This window comes from Rutidosis leptorrhynchoides, chromosome 6, assembly GCF_046630445.1.
Source record: "Rutidosis leptorrhynchoides isolate AG116_Rl617_1_P2 chromosome 6, CSIRO_AGI_Rlap_v1, whole genome shotgun sequence".
NCBI lineage: Eukaryota > Viridiplantae > Streptophyta > Magnoliopsida > Asterales > Asteraceae > Rutidosis > Rutidosis leptorrhynchoides.
Window position 1 is genome coordinate 357546273 of NC_092338.1, and position 18071 is coordinate 357564343.

An 18071-nucleotide genomic window follows, 5' to 3' on the forward strand; every position below is an offset into this window, starting at 1 on the left:
AACATCTTTTTGGGAAGAAACGTGGTGTGGGTCGGTGCGCTTCTGTGATATGTTTCAGCGGCTATTTCGGTTGGAATCGAATCCTTCAGTTCACGTGAATGAAAGGATCAAAACAGTTGCTGCAGGTCAGATTGTTACGGATCAGCAAGGTGTTGCAGGTCCAATTGTTGCAGGTCAGTTTGCTGCGGGTCAGAGGGCTGCTGTTGGTCAGTTTGGTGCGGGTCAGAGGGCTGCTGCTGGTCAAAATGGGTCCGGGAATGCAGCTGCTGCAGATCTGTTCGGTTTGGGCCATCCAGCGGGTGTAGGTCGGAATTTTTTGGTTCAATTTGCTGCTGCAGGTCAGGGTGCTAACGCCAATCAAAATCAAAATCAGTCTATGCCAGCGGGTCATCTTCAATTCGAGTGGTCTTGGGTGCGTAATCCAACCGGACGGACCCACGATGAATTGGTCGAACTCAGCAATCTTCTATCGATGATTTCTTTTGATTTCACGCGTCCGACATCTTGGAGTTGGAATCTAGCTAATAACGGTATTTTCTCCGTTAAAAAACTTTCAAATATCATTACTTCGGCTATGTTTCCAAGTCAATCGGGTGTTGTTCAAAAAACTTTGAAAAACAATCTCGTTCCAACAAAACTTGAAGTGTTCACTTGGAGGGTTATGAAAAAAAGATTACCGGTTCGTGTGGAACTTGACAAAAGGGGAATTGACCTTCATTCGGTTCGATGCCCCGTATGTGACGATGATATTGAATCGGTTGACCATGCGGTTATAGGGTGCAAGCTTTCCAGAGAAGTTTGGTTAAGGATTTACAATTGGTGGGGTATTGGAAATGGCATAAATCGCGGCTTCAATGATATTCTTCATGGTCTTATTCCTTTCACTTCTTCTTCGCTTGGCATTCAAATTTGGCAAGCCGTAGAATGGGTGAGTGCCTACTTGCTTTGGAAGAATCGTAACGCAAAGGTCTTCAAGAATCAATCTTCGTGTGCTTCGGTGATTTTCAACGACATTCAAGTCATGTCCTTCGATTGGGTCTCGAGAAAACTAAAGAAGAATAGTATAGATTGGCTCTCGTGGCTCTCAAATCCATCTGTGTATTGTAATATGTAATATTTAATTTTCTCGTGTTGGGTTGCTTTCTAGGCTCCCATGTTGTTTCTTCGTTTCCGTTCTTGGGTTAGCTCCGTTCTGTAGCTTTCCCGTGTTGTTTGCTCGTGTTCTTCTTAATGAATATCTTGCCTTTCAAAAAAAAAAAAAAAAAAAAAAAAATCGAAGGCAAACTAATAAAAAAGTACTTAATAAAGAAAATAATATGAAAAACATTGGAAACTCACCAACCACAACTAGTGTTTTACGAATGGTGCATTGAATCAAAAACATCCACTCGTTATTCCGGCCCGCTTGTCCACGTCAGATAAAATCGGCCGTCGATCAAATAAACAAAACCAACGGCCATGATTAAATCATGAAAACCAACCTACCACTTTCCTATTGGTTTCACCTACCCCGTTATTCATACAACTACAACAATTTCCTCTTCTATATAAACACCGTATAATCCCATAAAATAATACTAACTCACCAATCTCTCATTTTTTGTTATTTATTCTCACACATTTAGTGTGAGTCTAAATTTGTTAAAAAAATCTTGTTCTTGCGTTTGACTTTTATTTTTCATAAATAATTAATATTTTGCTGTGAAAATACGTTAATTTTACTATGGAGAACGGTAACCATGCTAACGGATTATGTATCAAGGATCCGTTGAACTGGGGAGCGGCGGCGGAAGCGTTAACCGGAAGTCATCTTGATGAAGTTAAGAAAATGGTGTCGGAATTTAGGAAGCCGGTTGTTAAGATTGGTGGAGAGACATTAACTGTGTCTCAAGTTGCAGGAATTGCTGCCGAGAATGATGTTAAGGTTGAGTTGTCGGAAAGTGCACGTGCGGGTGTGAAGGCGAGTAGTGATTGGGTGATGGAAAGTATGAATAAAGGAACTGATAGTTATGGTGTTACAACTGGTTTTGGTGCCACGTCACACCGGAGAACTAAACAAGGTGGTGCTCTACAAAAGGAACTCATTAGGTATATATATATTTTTATTTTTTGTTCTTTAGATTATTATATAAGACACTCCTTTAACGTATTAGAACTGCATGAGTAAAAGTTTCGTTATTGTACATAATAATAATAATATGTGAGATCAAATTAAATAAAGAAGCATAAACGATCAAGATATTTGTAATTTAACATGGGTTAAGTTGCTTAAGACAAATTATAGGATATAATGATCTATGGTTAAATGCAAGGTTTGTTAGTTTTAAATTTTGTGTGACATCTAATACTCGTAGAAAAGTACTATAAATAGAAATTTGGTAGGCATGTATGTTATGGCAAAGCACGTTGAGGATTTGGAGATCTGAATCCTCAATTATGAAGTAATTAAAAATATATATAATTCAAAGTATTGAAATTTGGTCAGTAACGATATAATCATATAATTATTGGTACTATTTAAGGTTAAAAAATTGAATACATAGGGATCAGATATTTTTTAACCTTTTGTACATGGTAAAGAATGAAAATAATAATGACCTGTTTTAAAATTTGTCTTTTACAATTGTGATATCACACCGAAAATGTACTTTGAAATAATATTGTACCATCTAGAATCTAACTTCTAACTATCTAACTTTATGTTATAAAAAAAAAGTAAAAATAATACTACGGAGTATTAAAGATCTGTGTATCAAAATTGTCGTGATAAATGAGTAAATTTATAACTGTTTAAATATATCAACCAAAGTTGAAAATGATATTTGTAGTGATATTTGCATTTGGTTGAGGTGTAAATGAATTTTTCTAATTAAGTTTAAGTTTCAAGAGAGACAAATATCTTGCTAGAGAGATTATTTAAAGATTTACTAATTAAGGTGTATTTAGTTAGCTAGTAATAATAATGTCAACTATTTTATAAAAATGATGTGCAAATTCCAAGATTTATATGCTTATTTATTTTTATATTAATTTAAAAAAATAGTCAATAGATTATATAAAACCATATTTCTAAAAATGAATAATGATTTGGCCGGCTGGTGGTAGGTAGAGAAACGAAGAGGAATATATTGAACGGAGTTGAAAAACTACTAAGGAATATATATAAGAAACCTTGAAAAAAATTAAAGTCGGTACACCCCATATAGTCAACGGTCAACAAAAACCTAACAGTAAACTCCTTATATATTCATAAATTTAATAAGTTATATTTAATTTAATGTTTGTAAATATAATAATAATAAAATACAGTACCGTAGTAAAAAGTAAAATATAAAACTTGAGAAAAATAATCCAAAGCTAATAGCTTTTTTACTGCTTTCCTATCACCAGATTCTTGAACGCCGGAATATTCGGTAACGGTACGGAATCAAGCCACACGCTGCCGCATTCCGCCACAAGAGCCGCCATGTTGGTCAGAATCAACACTCTTCTTCAAGGTTACTCCGGCATCCGTTTCGAAATCTTGGAAGCAATCACCAAATTCCTCAACAACAATGTCACACCATGTTTACCACTCCGCGGAACCATCACTGCTTCCGGTGATCTAGTCCCATTATCCTACATTGCCGGTCTTTTAACCGGTCGTCCCAACTCAAAAGCCGTGGGCCCCACCGGCGAAATCCTGAACGCCGAAAAGGCGTTCCAGAAAGCCGGTGTGGAAGGCGGGTTTTTCGAGTTACAACCCAAAGAAGGGTTGGCACTTGTTAACGGGACAGCAGTTGGATCGGGTATGGCTTCGATGGTTCTTTTCGATGCGAACGTGTTAGCATTGTTGTCGGAAGTGTTGTCCGCTATTTTTGCGGAGGTTATGCAAGGAAAGCCCGAGTTTACGGATCATTTGACCCATAAGTTGAAGCATCATCCGGGTCAAATAGAAGCTGCAGCTATTATGGAATATATATTAGATGGAAGTGATTATGTTAAAGCTAATGCAAAGGTTCATGAAATGGATCCTTTACAAAAACCTAAACAAGATCGTTACGCTCTGCGTACTTCGCCTCAATGGTTGGGCCCACAAATTGAGGTCATTCGATCCGCGACTAAAATGATCGAACGGGAGATTAACTCGGTTAACGACAACCCGTTGATTGATGTTTCGAGAAACAAAGCTTTACATGGTGGTAACTTTCAAGGAACACCAATTGGTGTATCAATGGACAACACTCGTTTAGCTATTGCGGCCATTGGGAAACTTATGTTCGCTCAATTTTCCGAGTTAGTAAATGATTTCTACAATAACGGGTTGCCTTCGAATTTATCGGGTGGGCGTAACCCGAGTTTGGATTACGGGTTCAAAGGTGGGGAAATCGCTATGGCTTCTTATTGTTCCGAGTTACAATTTCTTGCTAATCCGGTTACAAACCATGTTCAAAGTGCCGAACAACATAACCAAGATGTCAACTCGTTAGGGCTTATTTCGGCGAGGAAAACAGCTGAATCGGTCGAGATTTTGAAACTCATGTCGTCCACTTACTTAGTCGCTTTATGCCAATCGATCGACTTGAGGCATTTGGAAGAAAACATGAAAACAACGGTTAAAAACGCCGTTAGCCAAGTAGCTAAAAAGGTCCTAACAACGGGCGTGAATGGCGAGCTTCACCCATCAAGATTTTGCGAAAAGGACTTGCTTAGTGTTGTTGATCGCGAGTATGTTTTTGCGTACATTGACGACCCTTGTCTCACAACGTACCCATTAATGCAAAAGCTTCGACAAGTCCTCGTTGACCACGCTTTAAACAATGGTGAAACCGAGAAAAACACACACACTTCTATTTTCCAAAAGATAGCTACTTTTGAAGATGAACTAAAAGCTATATTACCAAAAGAGGTGGAAAGTGTTCGAGTTGCGTTTGAGAACAATACAATGGCCATTCCTAACAGGATCAAGGCTTGTAGATCGTACCCGTTGTATCGATTTGTTCGTGAGGAGCTCGCCGGAGGTTATTTGACTGGCGAAAAGGTGACATCACCAGGAGAAGAGTTTGATAAAGTCTTCACGGCTATGTGCAAAGGTCAAATAATTGATCCATTGTTGGAGTGTGTTGAAGGATGGAATGGTGCACCACTTCCTATTTGTTAGGGTTGAAAGTTGTTTGATTTGGAACTAATGATTTTAATTACTTTTGTTGCATTTGGATTCAGATTCAGATTTGTATGAACTCGTGTTTATGTCTCGAATGGTTGTAAATCATATCTATTAACTTATTTTTTGTCTCTTTTGTTTCGTTAATCAAACTCAAATAAATGTCATTATTGTGTTAGACCTAATACATTCCATTGTCATTTTCAGTAATATTATACAAGTGGAGTATTAGTTTAAATGCAAACACATGAGTTGATGTCACATGTTAGGTGTTGCACATCACATTTATTTTGGGGGTCACATATACATTTGGGCCCTTTATCATTATGGCCTAAACATGCTTATTCGGCCGTTTGTCATCAAGTCTCAAATTTTTGTCCAAGAAAAGACTCCCCCCATCTCAAGTGGTTCAAGAATATGGTGGGGTTAATCATTATATGATACTATTAGTTAATCATTATATGATACTATTAGTTAATCATTCATTATGTTCGGTATCGACTATGCATATTATGAAAGATTGAAGCTCCCAAACTCTTCCTCGTTGACCCTGTTGGTCAAAGCGTGGTCAATGAGGGTCAAAGCGTGGTCAATGAGGACTTCACGAAGCTATGCGTAGTTGCGAGAGATGGATTCTCAATGTAGGCAAAAACATACTTGCGATCAACTATACAAAGCAGGTCTTTTTCGCAATCTCTATGGGTGAAGCTTGCCGTTTAAGTATGATTTTAGGACCTTTTTGGCTACTTGGTTAACAACGTTTCTAAAAACTGTGGATTTCAAGTTTTCTTCGAAATGCCTCAAGTCGATCGATTGGCATAAATCGACAAAGTCTATGACATGAGTTTCAAGATCTCGAACGAGTTAATAACATCTTGGTTATGAGTTAACTGTGAACTCATAGGGCTTATTTCTGCAAGGAAAAAAGCTGAATCTATCGAGATCTTGAAACTCATGGCATCAACTTACTTAGTCGCTTTATGCCAATCGATCGACTTGAGCCACTTGGAAAACATTAGTGTTTACAACCTAGTTATTCGTTCATGCCCTTTGTGATAAGAGAAGGAAAACACCACTTTTATCCTGTGAAAATATCTATCCCAAAATTTCATTAAAAACCCATATTAATTACACAATCAAATGATGTTATTGGTTCAAAAACAGACGTGTATATAACATCTATCCCAATATTTCATTGAAGAACAATCATATGTTAAAGCTGAACAGAAGCCACAAAGAGCATGAAAAAAGATAGTACAAAACAGAACACATCATGTTACATTAAAAAATATGAAATCAAAACCCATACATATTACATATAAGTAGTTGAACATCCATCCATAATAATTAATAATGCTTCTTAATTAATGAGATTAGCTAAAGAGAAGAGGTAGTAAATTAGTTATTGTCCACAAGAACATGCTCCATTGTTGAAGCGATGTATCCTCCAATGATCAACAATTACAACAATTGATCTTCCAACTATCTTTGAAATAATCTTGAGTGCATCATGGCAATCACGACATACATAAATACTTTTAATTATAAGTTAATTGTGTAAGATTCACCTTCGAGAATGAAACATTGTTGATACCGAACAAGAACAAGGCTTGTAAATTATACCCATTGTATACGTTTGTAAGAAAAGAAGTTGGTGGACCTTATCTTACACGCGAAAAGTCAACATCGCTTGGTGAAGAATTTGATAAAGTGTTCACGTCGTTATGTGAAGAAGAAATTATTGATTCATTGTTGGAATGTCTTTAAGGATGAAATGGTGCCCCACTTTCTATTTGTTAGAGGATAGATGTGAAGTCTAATTTGAGTTCATGTGTTTTGTAAGTTAGATGCCATCTGTTTAACTATATATGTATGTATGTTTGTAATAGTAACTATTGCAAATTGAAATGTAATTTATGTTTCATATATGAAAACCCTATTACGTTATTTTATTATCTTAAGAAAGAAAAAAAAAACATCATTGATGTATCACAAACTATCATAGTTTTTAGTTTACTTTTTTCTTCTTCTTTCAACTTGTATACAGAATACAGAACTAGTAGGAAAAAAAAAAGACTGATATGTTGATGATATGCACGCTGAAGATGGAGGTCATAGAATCTACTAAGCGAATTAATGATCAATTTGCAACCAACACAGGGTAACTTTCACATGATATGTTCAAGCATTAAACTTGATCTTATATGAAAATTATTTTAAGATTTTTATAACTTTGATCGATAAAATGTATCGTAGACAATGTCATATTGACACAATGTCACCATGTATATGAAGAAACTGCTTTGATGAAGACAGTGGCGCAGAAACTGTTTGGAGTATTTTCTCTTTTTCAATTCATGTTGACACAATGTCACCATGTATATTTTTAAGCCTTCATAAAAGCAGCATTCAAATTCGACCTCCGGTTGGATGCTAAAGTTGTTGAGATAAAAGGATCAGAACAGGTTTTCAGCTCAGGCTAACGGCAATTTCTTTTTTAGTCAAAAGTAGATTCCCTCAAAAGTAACAAAACTCCATTCCAATAAAGGAATTAGCTGTTACTTTTTCTATCTTATAAATAGCTTAGCTTCTCATTGTAAACATATAACAATTTAGCTTGTATCAAAAATTATCTATCAATACAAATGATCAATTTTAGTTTAAACATGGTATCAGAGCTAACGGTATAGATCCCTGATCATTATACACGTTTTTTAGTCTCATCTACCTAAGAGATTACTGCCATGTCCGAGGACGGTAGTCATCTCCATTCTGAGTCTCAAAGTGAGTCATCGGGCAACAAAACTGATTTTCAAATTCAATTGGAAAACTTTTTCAAAAATGGTATGAGTTTTCAACCTAGACCCAAATTGACTAGTAGCTTGAAGATTAATATTAATCTTAACAGTCAAAACTATGCACTTTGGTCACGAATGATGAAAGTGGCCATAGGAGGTGAATCGAAAAACCTCCTAAACCACCTGAGTTCAAACGCACCTGAAAGTGATGACTCAAGCAATAGTCAATGGGAACAGGATGATCTCGTTGTTTTCTCCTGGTTAATACAAAACATTGAGCCAAATCTCGCAAGTGATTTGACATCTTTTCCAACAGCCAAGACCCTTTGGGATGCCCTAATTACCACTTACAGTAGTGGTCAAGATAAACTTCAAACTTATGATTTATATGTAAAAGCAATTAAAATGGAACAATCTAACATGTCTTTAGAAGAGTTGTGGATAAAGATGCAAGGAGTATGGGGGGAACTCGAAAGAAGAGATCCAAACCCCATGGAGCATCCATCCGACATCTCAAAATACAACAAAATACGAGCAGAACAAAAATTGTTCCAATTTTTAAATGCTTTAGATCGAAAACATGATACCATTAAACGAGAAATGCTGAGATTAAACCCATTACCAACTGTTGAAGAGGCATATGCTGCCGTGAGAAAGGAAGCAGCACACCAACAGATTTTAGGGTTAGCCACGAATGATTCTTCGACCAGTCATGGAATTGCAGTTGGGTTAGCTGCAATTGACGGCAAAAAACCACCGGCTCAACCTCACCGTACCGGTCATCCAACCAAATTCGATAAATCAAAGTTAAAGTGTACAAGGTGTGGAAAATCCAAGCATACGATTGAGCAGTGCTTTGAGATTAAGGGGTATCCAGAATGGTGGACAAAGCCAAGCAAAGGTAAAGCATCAACAGCCGCAGCCGCCGATGAAACCACCACCACCGCCGCCGATCAAGGCTTCAGTGGTATTGCTTCCTCCTCAAAATCCACGGGTATAAAACTCAAACCCTTTATTTCTTTTTTTCCAGATATAGGGAAGATAAAATCTAGGGTTTGTGAATTGAAAAAGTCATATGGGGATGATGAACTAGGGAGGGAAACTTGTGGGGATGATAAACGAGTTACATATACACATAGGTATAACAAACTGTTGGATCGTTTTCAGGTCCACCAACATATACAACATATAAGCTCATGAGTTCCTCTTTTCTCTAAAACCAATTGGTGATAGAGGGAGGTTCCCATAAGCTTATATATGCACATTTGTTTATTTCACTTTCCGATGTGGGACACAATGAATCGATTAGCTCCAACAATCACCCCCTTAATCGATTCATTCCACGCTACTTCCACGAACACGTTCAATACCATCTCGACTCTTCCGGGACACCCGACCTCCTCCTCGGTCACGTCCATAGTCATCTCGGTTTGAACCACCGCTACCATTCTGCACCGTCCACACATCTAGGCTATAACCAGGCTCGGATACCATTTGTTGGATCGTTTTCAGGTCCACCAACATATACAACATATAAGCTCATGAGTTCCTCTTTTCTCTAAAACCAATTGGTGATAGAGGGAGGTTCCCATAAGCTTATATATGCACATTTGTTTCTTTCACTTTCCGATGTGGGACACAATGAATCGATTAGCTCCAACACAAACTAGCTACAGATGTACATAAACCAATCAACCACAAAAGTACTAGTTGTGGTTTAATTAATAAAAAAGGGGAACATGTGGTAGATATGCATGGGAACAATAAAAAATTCGGTCAACATAATGGAAAAAAGAGGAAACATAAACCAATCAACCACAAAAGTAGGTGTGATTTAATTAATAAAAAAGGAGAACATGTGGCAGATATGCATGAGGACACTAAACAATTCGATCAACATAATACAAATGATTATGGGCCGAAACAAGTGGGGAAGCCCACTATGGGTATATGGGGAAATGTTAGCAGGCCAAAATTTAAACATGGTAGGAAAATATTAACAGCCCAAAATAAACATGACTCTATAAATACTACAAGTGGGCCAGCCTGTTTACAATCAAAAATTGACCCTCAAAATGTAAATAAATTTAATATGCCAAACAAACCCGAGCCTATTATTTCGTGTCAAAATACATACTCTGTCTTGTCTAAAATATAAAAGGACCCTTCCGAAGCGAATATTGTTTCAAATAATTTCAAATCTGAGTCTTGGATATTTGACTGTGGAGCAACGGATACTATGACCTTTGACGAAAAAGATATTATTTTTAAAACAAAACCTAGGAAAAATAAGATTCAAACGGCTAACGGTGAAATTGTTCAAGTCAAAAGTGGTGGTACTATTGAAATATCACCAACGATTAAACTACCTAATTGTCTATATATTCCAGCTTTATCTCATAAGCTGTTATCGGTAAGTCATGTTACAAAGGAATTAAACTGTAAAGTCCTAATGTATCCGACTTTCTGCATCTTGCAGGACATCCGGACGGGACTGTTGATTGGGCGTGGCACTGAAAAAGGGGGGTTATACTATGTTGACGAAGTTTCTCAACAAGGTACCGTGTCACTTGTTCACGGAACGCCTACGAGAGAAGCTTGGTTATGGCAAAGGAGGTTGGGTCACCCGTCAGCCGGATATTTACATGCTTTATTTCCTAGTTTATTTTCGTCGAATGTTATCTTAAATTGTGAAACTTGTATTTTGGATAAAAGTCACCGAAGTACCTTTAAATCTAGTAATACTAGAAAAGATGTACCTTTTGCCTTAATTCATTCTGATGTATGGGGTCCAGCTCCTGTTAACGGGGGAAAAAATTTTCGTTACTTTGTTCTCTTTATTGATGACCATACAAGAATGACATGGATTTATTTCTTAACCCACAAATCTGAAGTGTTTGACAAATTTTCCCACTTTTATAAAATGGTGCAAACACAATTTAACAAAAACATCCAGATTTTGAGATCCGATAATGGAGGTGAGTTTGTCAATAATTCAATGAAATGTTTTTGCGAAGATAAAGGGATTATTCACCAAACATCTTGTGCGCATACCCCCGAACAAAATGGAGTAGCCGAACGAAAGAATCGGCTACTCTTAGAAATGACAAGAGCCTTATTAATTGAATCTAAAGTTCCGAAAAGTTTTTGGCCCGAAGCTCATGCTTCCGCTACCTATCTTATCAACCGTCTACCTACAAAAGTTTTGGGTACAAAAACCCCTAAGGATGTGCTTTCCCAATTTCATACCCTTCCGACCTCTTTTAGCCTTGAACCTCGTATATTTGGGTGCTCGGTCTTTGTCCACATCCCAAAACATGAGCGTTCCAAACTAGACCCGTGTGCGGAGAAATGTGTCATGGTTGGCTATGGAATAAATCAAAAAGGATATAGATGTTATAGCCCTAAGAGACGTCATGTCTTTACTACAATAAACTGTGATTTTATTGAAACCGAATACTTTTATAATACCCAACTCACGAGTGAGAGGGAGAAAGAAGAAATCGACACTCTAAGTTGGGTACAATGGGTACCTAGACATGATGATATACAACCACCAAATCTCGATAATATCCAAACATCAACGTCAAACCCCGATTCACCAAACCCACCAAACCTCGATTCACCACCTCATAACTTACCAAACACTATGCCACTAGCCTCGGAACCCACTGAAACCTCCACAAACGATGAACATCATATTCATGAGGATCTACACAACCCAACTGCCGATACCACACTTTCCTCAACCGACAATGACCCAAACCCTAATGAAACCACAGGAGGATATGTCTTACCACCAAGAGCCAATAGAGGTGTACCACCAAAGAGATATTCCCCGGAAAAGGAAGCTCAGAGATCAAGATATCCTATCGCTAATATAGCACAAGGAAACCTATCCAGTGAAGCACAAAAGTTCAACTCTGCTTTATATTCTGAAGAAATCCCAACAAGTGTTGATCAAGCCATGAAGTCTGAAAAATGGAAGAAGGCCATGGAAGAAGAAATGGAAGCACTCAAGAAAAGTGACACATGGGAAAAATGTGTCATCCCTCAAGGAAAAAAACCAGTAGGGAATCGATGGGTGTTTACAATAAAATACAAACCAGATGGTACCATTGAAAGATACAAAGCCCGACTAGTTGCCAAGGGATATACTCAAACATATGGAATAGATTATTCTGAGACTTTCTCACCCGTTGCGAAGATTGATACCATCAGGGTTCTTTTCTCAGTTGCTGCAAATGAAGATTGGCCACTTCACCAATTTGATGTGAAGAATGCTTTTCTACATGGCGAATTAAAGGAAGAAGTCTATATGGAAGCACCACCGGGATTCAGTGACAACTTCAAAAACAGAGAAGTTTGTCGACTTAAAAAGGCTTTATATGGGTTAAAACAATCCCCACGGGCTTGGTTTGGGAGATTTACTTTATTTATGAAAAAATACGATTTCAAACAAAGTAACTCGGATCATACTCTCTTCTTTAAACGAAAAGGAAATTTGATTACATGTTTAATCATCTATGTTGATGATATGATAATAACAGGAAATGATAAACAGGAAATTTCTAACTTAAAAGTAAACTTATTTAAAGAATTTGAAATGAAAGACTTGGGCAGACTTAAATATTTTTTGGGGATTGAGGTGTTACGATCCCAACAGGGAATATTTATCTGTCAAAAGAAGTATGTTCTTGATTTTCTTGCAGAAACAGGTATGATTGATTGCAAACCAGCTGATACTCCGATGATTCCAAACCAGAAGCTATATATGGAAGATGAAGCTGATCTTGTTGATAAAGGGCAATACCAAAGGATGGTGGGAAAACTCATCTATCTTGCTCATACTCAACCTGACATAGCACATGCAGTTGGAGTTGTGAGTCAATTCATGCATCAACCACAGGTTCACCATATGGAAGCCGTAATGAGAATCATCAGATATTTGAAGAAAACAGCGGATCATGGAGTTGTTTTCAAGAAAAAAGGGCATCTAAGAACTTGATAATGCTAAAAACGAACATATATATCCATCCTCTCTATATCTATACGTAAATATTTATATTTATATTTTAATTTTAATTTTAATTTTAATTTTAATCCTAATAATAAGGGTATGTTAGCGAATATTGTAAGGGTGTAAGTCGAAATTCTGTCCGTGTAACGCTACGCTATTTTTAATCATTGTAAGTTATGTTCAACCTTTTTAATTTAATGTCTCGTAGCTAAGTTATTATTATGCTTATTTAATCCGAAGTAATCATGATGTTGGGCTAATTACTAAAATTGGGTAATTGGGCTTTGTACCATAATTGGGGTTTGGACAAAAGAACGACACTTGTGGAAATTAGACTATGGGCTATTAACGGGCTTTATATTTGTTTAACTAAATGATAGTTTGTTAATGTTAATATAAAGATTTACAATTGGGCGTCTCTATAAATTACCATATACACTCGATCGGACACGATGGGCGGGATATTTATATGTACGAATAATCGTTCATTTAACCGGACACGGGAATGGATTAATAGCCACTAGAATAATTAAAACAGGGGTGAAATTATGTAAAAGGACACTTGGCATAATTGATAACAAAATATTAAAACCTTGGGTTACACTCAGTCGACATCCTGGTGTAATTATTAAACAAAGTATTAAAATCTTGTTATAGTTTAAGTCCCCAATTAGTTGGAATATTTAACTTTGGATATAAGGATAATTTGACGAGGATACTCGCACTTTATATTTATGACTGATGGACTGTTATGGACAAAAACCAGACGGACATATTAAATAATCTAGGACAAAGGACAATTAACCCATGGGCATAAAACTAAAATCAACACGTCAAACATCATGATTACGGAAGTTTAAATAAGCATAATTCTTTTATTTCATATTTAATTTCCTTTACTTTATATTTAATTGCACTTCTAATTATCGCATTTTTATTGTTATTGTATTTAATTGCACTTTTAATTATCGTACTTTTTAATTATCGCAAGTTTATTTTATCGCACTTTTATTATTCGCAATTTCATTATCGTTATTTACTTTATGCTTTAAATTAAGTCTTGTATTTATTTATTATTTTACATTTGGTTTTAACTGCGACTAAAGTTTTAAAATCGACAAACCGGTCATTAAACGGTAAAAACCCCCCTTTATAATAATAATATTACTTATATATATATTTGTATTTTTATAAAAGTAAACTAATATAGCGTTAAACTTTGTTTAAAGATTTTCCCTGTGGAACGAACCAGACTTACTAAAAACTACACTACTGTACGATTAGGTACACTGCCTATAAGTGTTGTAGCAAGGTTTAAGTATATCCATTCTCTAAATAAATAAATATCTTGTGTAAAATTGTATCGTATTTAATAGTATTTTCTTGTAAAATTTAATAGTATTTTATACCCCTCCGCTACGACATCAAGTTATTTTTGGCGCCGCTGCCGGGGACAATCTAGCTTAAAAGCCGGAAGCAACGCTAATATATAAAAAAAAAAGATTTTTAGTTTACTTTTATTAAAATTCGTTTTTATAAAAATACGTTTTAAATATTCGAAAATATAAAAAGAAAAACAAAAATATAAGTATTTTTAAGATTTTGTTAAATATTTAAGTTTTATAAAGTTTCTTTATTTTTATATAAGTTTTATTTAAGTATTTTGTTTTTATTTGAAACATATAAAAAAAAACCGAAAAAAAAAAATTTAATATATATAAATCTATTTTTAAGATATTTTTAAAATTATAAAGTAGTTCTATTTTTATTCTAATATTTAAAATATAAGTTTTTATTATATAAATATTTTAGATTTGAAAACAGAAAATATAAAACAGAAAAAAAAGAAAAAAAAACGTCGAATAAAAAAAAAACTGTACCTGAGTTGAATTTTGGAACCCCGCGACTCGTGGAGTTTGCAGCCTCGAATACCGCGACTCGCGGAGCCACTCTGACACCGACAGAAACCCTAATCTGCATTTAATTAGGAGTAATTAATTATTATTATTATTTTAATTCTAATTAGTTTAATTATTATTATAATTTAGTTTAAGTTTTAATTTAATTAGTATAATTAATTATAATTAGTTTTAATATATATAAAAATTAATGCTTTTATAAAATAATATAAAAAAAATATTTTTATAAAAATTTGTAACTTTTTACAACTTTTTGTATATTTTTATATTTTGTCCCTTTTTAATCGTTTTAGCGTAATATTTGTATTTTTAGCTCATATTTAGTTTTAAACTTAGTTTTTGCCATAGTTATTTTTACTTCTAGATTTTTAGGCTTTGCCGTAGAATTCCTTAAGTGCTTTTTCTTTAGACTAAGATTTAGGTGCTTTAGAATTTTGCGACGCCTTTTTAAGTTTTAATTTCTTTTTTTAGTTATTTCCATTTGGGATATAGTTTTTCTTGTAAGCTTTAATATTTTTAGACACCTTTTACCTATGTATCAATTATCATTCCAATTAGTAATCTCAATTTGCGATTATAATTTTAAGTTAGTTGTAGTAATAAGGTTAGGTTAGTCAAGTGTTTTTAAGTGTTATAAGTTTCTTTTATTTTTCCGTCACCTTTTATTTTTCAACCATTTTTCTTTTTCGACCTTTTTCCGACGCGCTCTTTTTCTTTCTTATTTCTCGCTATTCTAGTTTTAGGACATAGATTTTTATTCTACTTCTTATCTAAATTTCTTAAAATTACGAAAATTTATTTTAAATGGTTAAATTGATAGACATCAAAATTTTCTGGTTCGTAGTAATAGTTGGATTTGTACGTGGACCGGGTTATTGGAGCCAAACAGTACTCAATTATATTGAGACCAAACGAATCCTGCCCCTCTGCTGCATCTTTTGGCTATTCGAAACGTGGGCAAAATCAGAAAAGTCTATTGATTGGATAACTTATTATAATTTTTCTTTCCTTTTAAAAACTAATAGGATATTCAGTGAATGCACCGAGCAAGACGTTCACCACCTTTTGTACGTTCACCACCTGTAACTAGATCAAGACATTTAGCAAATATTACTGCCGTTGATTTTTCTTTAGAATCGTCATCCAGTCGACCAAGTACTCCAGTTCAAATTTCCGATAATCCATTTTTTGAACCCGACCTCACAATTGAGAATCCGGAGAATATTCAGGAACGATTCGTAGATCCTGAACCATTAAATTTTCCTCCGGAACCACTAATCATTCAAACCGAGATTGTTGAGGAACGAACCATAAAATCAGAATCCTCTAGTGATTCCGATTCAACAAATTCAATTATGGAAGTAACAGAACCTTTAAGTATGGAAGACCGAATGAGAGCTAAACGCACTGGCCAAGGTCACGCAATTACTCATCCAGACATTAATGCGCCAGATTATGAAATCAAAGGACAAATTCTACACATGGTGACTAATCAATGCCAATTTAGTGGTGCGCCGAAGGAAGATCCAAATGAACATCTACGTACCTTTAATAGGATCTGCACACTATTTAAAATCCGAGAAGTGGAGGATGAACAGATATATCTCATGTTATTTCCCTGGACTTTAAAGGGAGAAGCCAAAGATTGGTTGGAATCGTTACCTGAAGGGGCGATTGATACATGGGATGTTTTAGTTTAAAAATTTCTTAAACAATTCTTTCCTGCATCTAAAGCCGTAAGACTTCAAGCAGAAATTGTACGTTTACACAGAAGCCAAATGAAACTCTATATGAGGCGTGGACAAGATTTGGAAAGTTGTTAAGAGGATGTCCGCAACATGGTTTAGACACCTGTCAAATAGTACAAATATTCTACCAAGGATGCGACATCACTACAAGGAAAGACATATATATAGCAGCTGGTGGTTCTATTATGAAGAAAACCGAAACTGATGCTTACAAAATTATTGATAACACTGCTTCCCACTCACATGAGTGGCACCAAGAAAAAGATATCGTTAGATCATCTAAAGCAGCTAGAGCCGATTCTAGCCATGACTTAGATTCCATTTCCGCAAAGATAGATGCTGTCGAGAGACGAATGGAAAAGATGACTAAAGATATTCACTCAATACGAATTAGTTGTGAGCAGTGTGGAGGACCACATTTGACAAAAGATTGTCTCAGTATTGAATTAACAATAGAACAAAGAGAGAATATTTCATACATAAACCAAAGGCCTGGAAATAATTATCAGAATAATTATCAACCGCCAAGACCGATTTACAATCAAAACCAGAATTATAACAGAAATATTCCATACAACAACCAACAAGGTCCTAGCAATCAACAAGTATCCAATAATACTTACAATCAGCAAAGACCTAATTTTCAAAACAAACCACCACAACAAACCGATGATAAAAAGCCGAATTTAGAAGATATGATGACGAAGCTAGTTGAAACTCAAACGCAGTTTTTCACATCTCAAAAACAAACCAATGAACAAAATGCTCAAGCATTTAGAAATCAACAAGCTTCTATTCAAAATATGGAACAAGAAGTAAGTAACCTAGCAAGGTTAATAGGTGAAAGAAAACCGAGAAGTCTACCTAGTGATACAAATGCTAACTCCCGGAATGAAACAGCTAAAGCCATTACCACATGAAGTGGTACAACACTTAAACCACCTGAAATACCTGTAACTTCTGATGAAGCTATTCCTACTCCACAAGAACCACAACCTAATCAAGATAAGGAAAAAGAACCGGTAGTTGAAAAGGTTAATGAAGATAACACAGTTAAGGCTAAACCTTATGTTAAACCATACCAACCACCACTTCCTTACCCGAGTAAAATGAAGAAAGAGAAACTTGAAGCCGAGCAATCTAAATTCTTGGATATGTTTAAACAGATAAATGTAAATCTTCCTTTCATTGATGTGATTTCAGGAATGCCTAGATATGCTAAATTCTTGAAAGATCTAATTTCAAATAGAAAGAAAATGGAAGAACTCTCGGCTGTTACCATGAATGCTAATTGTTCAGCAGTGCTGTTGAATAAGATACCAGAAAAACTATCTGATCCAGGAAGTTTCACAATTCCATGTTTTCTGGGTAGTCTTAGTTCAATAGAAGCATTGGCAGATTTAGGTGCTAGTATAAATCTAATGCCATATTCACTATACGCCA

The 18071-nt window shown here is 35.4% G+C and overlaps 2 protein-coding genes across 2 annotated transcripts; both read left to right on the forward strand.

Annotated features, from left to right (window-relative positions):
* Positions 1–1593: 1593 nt before the first annotated feature.
* LOC139853084 (phenylalanine ammonia-lyase) lies at positions 1594–5140 on the forward strand. Its single transcript, XM_071842446.1, has 2 exons — positions 1594–2088; positions 3391–5140. The coding sequence occupies exons 1-2, from the start codon at positions 1724–1726 to the stop codon at positions 5138–5140; spliced, it is 2115 nt and encodes a 704-aa protein (XP_071698547.1). The 5' UTR covers positions 1594–1723.
* A 2742-nt stretch (positions 5141–7882) lies between these two features.
* Positions 7883–10510, forward strand: LOC139851394 (uncharacterized). Its single transcript, XM_071840426.1, has 2 exons — positions 7883–8935; positions 10421–10510. Exons 1-2 carry the CDS (start codon positions 7888–7890, stop codon positions 10456–10458), a joined length of 1086 nt encoding a protein of 361 aa, XP_071696527.1. The 5' UTR covers positions 7883–7887; the 3' UTR covers positions 10459–10510.
* Positions 10511–18071: the final 7561 nt, after the last annotated feature.